Raw genomic sequence first — 2,121 nt, forward strand, 5'->3', positions numbered from 1 at the left:
GCGGATTATGTTCTTTTCGTAATTTTGATAAATATTTTTAATATATTTGATCAGTATATCTCTTATGCTTACCACCCAATTGTTACAAATTATATTAAGAGAAGATAAGAAAAATTCAAATTGACAAGTGTCATCGGATTCTACACGCAATTATTTTTGGAAGTAAAAAAAGGAAAATAAATATAATAATATATTATATGAATTTTGTTTTTGCCTAGATATAATACATGATAAAATTTAATAGTATCATTTAATATATATAATCAACTCTATTTAATAGAATAAGATTTTGTTATTATTATTGTTTATTAATGTAAAAGAATTTTATATAGATAAATAACCGTATTAAAATTTATTATTTAAAATATTATCTAAACATATAAATTTAATTGGATATTCGTGGAAAAAATTTTACATTCTCATGCATCAAAATTAATATATATATATATTCCATTGTTCCTCCAAGTTTTATGTATATCATCTGTTTGTTTTAATTCGTATTCAGTTCTAATATCTCACGCCTATATTTCGTGAATGCCCCTGTGATATGTTCCATTTCGTGGAAGGCGGACTTGAGTTGGTCTCTGACACACAGCAGGCCCATTATGTGGGCGCTTCTTGTGAAATAGAGTAAGAATCCATTTCGTGGTCGTCAAGAATGAAATGGGTCTGCGTATTTTGAGCACAATTTCAAACCATGCGCATTTAGGGAATAAATCATTTTTCCATGCGTATTTAGATAAAAAAGCCAGGAAAAATTGGGAGACAACATAGAATGAATTACACGCATAGCTTGCTGGGAATGCTCATGGGGTATTAATACGTCTCCAGGTGTTTGGATCTGGTGAGACATGTTGAAAATTAATCATATTCGGCTCAAGTTTGAAAATGTTCCCGAGGCTAGCCATCTGCAGTTCCCATCACCATAGAAAGCATTTTACTTACAAAAAAAAATAGTTGCATGGTTATTAAATTTTTCGTCAACAAAATGCCTTATGAGTTACGTACTATAAGGCGTATGTTGCGCTCGCGCCTAGGTTCGGACTCTATGGTTGTGCAAACATCAAGAGCATAAACAGAAGCTCTTTTTACATCCAATAAGAGCATGTACCAAGTATCAGGTGGTTTGCAAATGGGTACAAATACCTGTTCAAACGAGCAGCAAAATAAAATAGCAGTTAAATAGATCCATATTGTGTGTGTGAATGCCAGATCAGTTACTAGTTCATGTTACACTTGGAGCAATCATGCCCAAACATCAAGATGAATATTCCTTACATGCTCAAGTTCTTGAGTTGGTGTCATCCAGCGTCTCACATAACTCTCTATTATATGTTCCATTGGAGTTTGGAACAAGATCTCAGTGGCAAAGGTTGACAGAAAGAACCAGCATCGCAGCACAGGGTTCGCTTTGGCTTGAAGTGAGGAAAGCATCGCAACAGTGTTCACGACCTATATTGGGTAAAAAAAATTCCAAGTTTTTTAGATTTACACAGTTACATTCATAAATCATTAGCTGTTGTTATTAGGAAAGAATGTTAAGTCAAGTTCCAAGGTTATTACATCAAAGTGGAGCATGAAATCGGGCCTGAGGGATAAGAACTTTCCACGAGGCAGAGTGAGCTCATAATGCTTAAATAAGTTCTCAGTTTCTTTACAAACACAACAAACATGCATAGGGATTTATTAGAATCCCGTAGATATGTGATCAAACCCAAAACAATTATTGCATGTGTTCTAATTTTATAGATTGTTACCTCATTTCATCATTTTTGGCAAAAATATAAGTCCTAAGGTGGCACTCGTCCCTAGTCAAAACCACATGGGGAAGTTCTGTGTTGAAAATAGCTGAATTGTTAATTATAAAAACAACACAGTGTAGCTTTATAATAAAGAATGGGACACCTACAGTAAAATTCAATTGTTCAAAGGGTTAATCATAGGGTTTCTGTTATGTTACTTGCCTTAGCTATGTGGTAAACTGGGTTTTCCAGGTTCGGCGCCAGAATGCGTCCCCGACCCCCCCTTCCAGCACGACAAAACAAAGATCGTCTCTGCGGCATCGAGTTTGATTAGGTCTTGGGAGGAGATCGCATGGTCGCATCATCATGGAAGGTAGCT

The 2,121-nt window shown here is 34.9% G+C and overlaps 1 protein-coding gene across 1 annotated transcript; it reads right to left on the bottom strand.

Annotated features, from left to right (window-relative positions):
* Window positions 1-993: 993 nt before the first annotated feature.
* LOC107622545 (uncharacterized) lies at window positions 994-1,677 on the bottom strand. The gene is made up of 3 exons (XM_021113457.2): window positions 1,564-1,677; window positions 1,279-1,452; window positions 994-1,146 (listed from the first exon to the last, which is right to left on the bottom strand). The coding sequence occupies exons 1-3, from the start codon at window positions 1,675-1,677 to the stop codon at window positions 994-996; spliced, it is 441 nt and encodes a 146-aa protein (XP_020969116.1).
* Between the last annotated feature and the right edge of the window lie 444 nt (window positions 1,678-2,121).

The sequence above is a fragment of the Arachis ipaensis genome, chromosome B10 (genome assembly GCF_059453495.1).
Source record: "Arachis ipaensis isolate K30076 ecotype BB chromosome B10, ASM5945349v1, whole genome shotgun sequence".
NCBI lineage: Eukaryota > Viridiplantae > Streptophyta > Magnoliopsida > Fabales > Fabaceae > Arachis > Arachis ipaensis.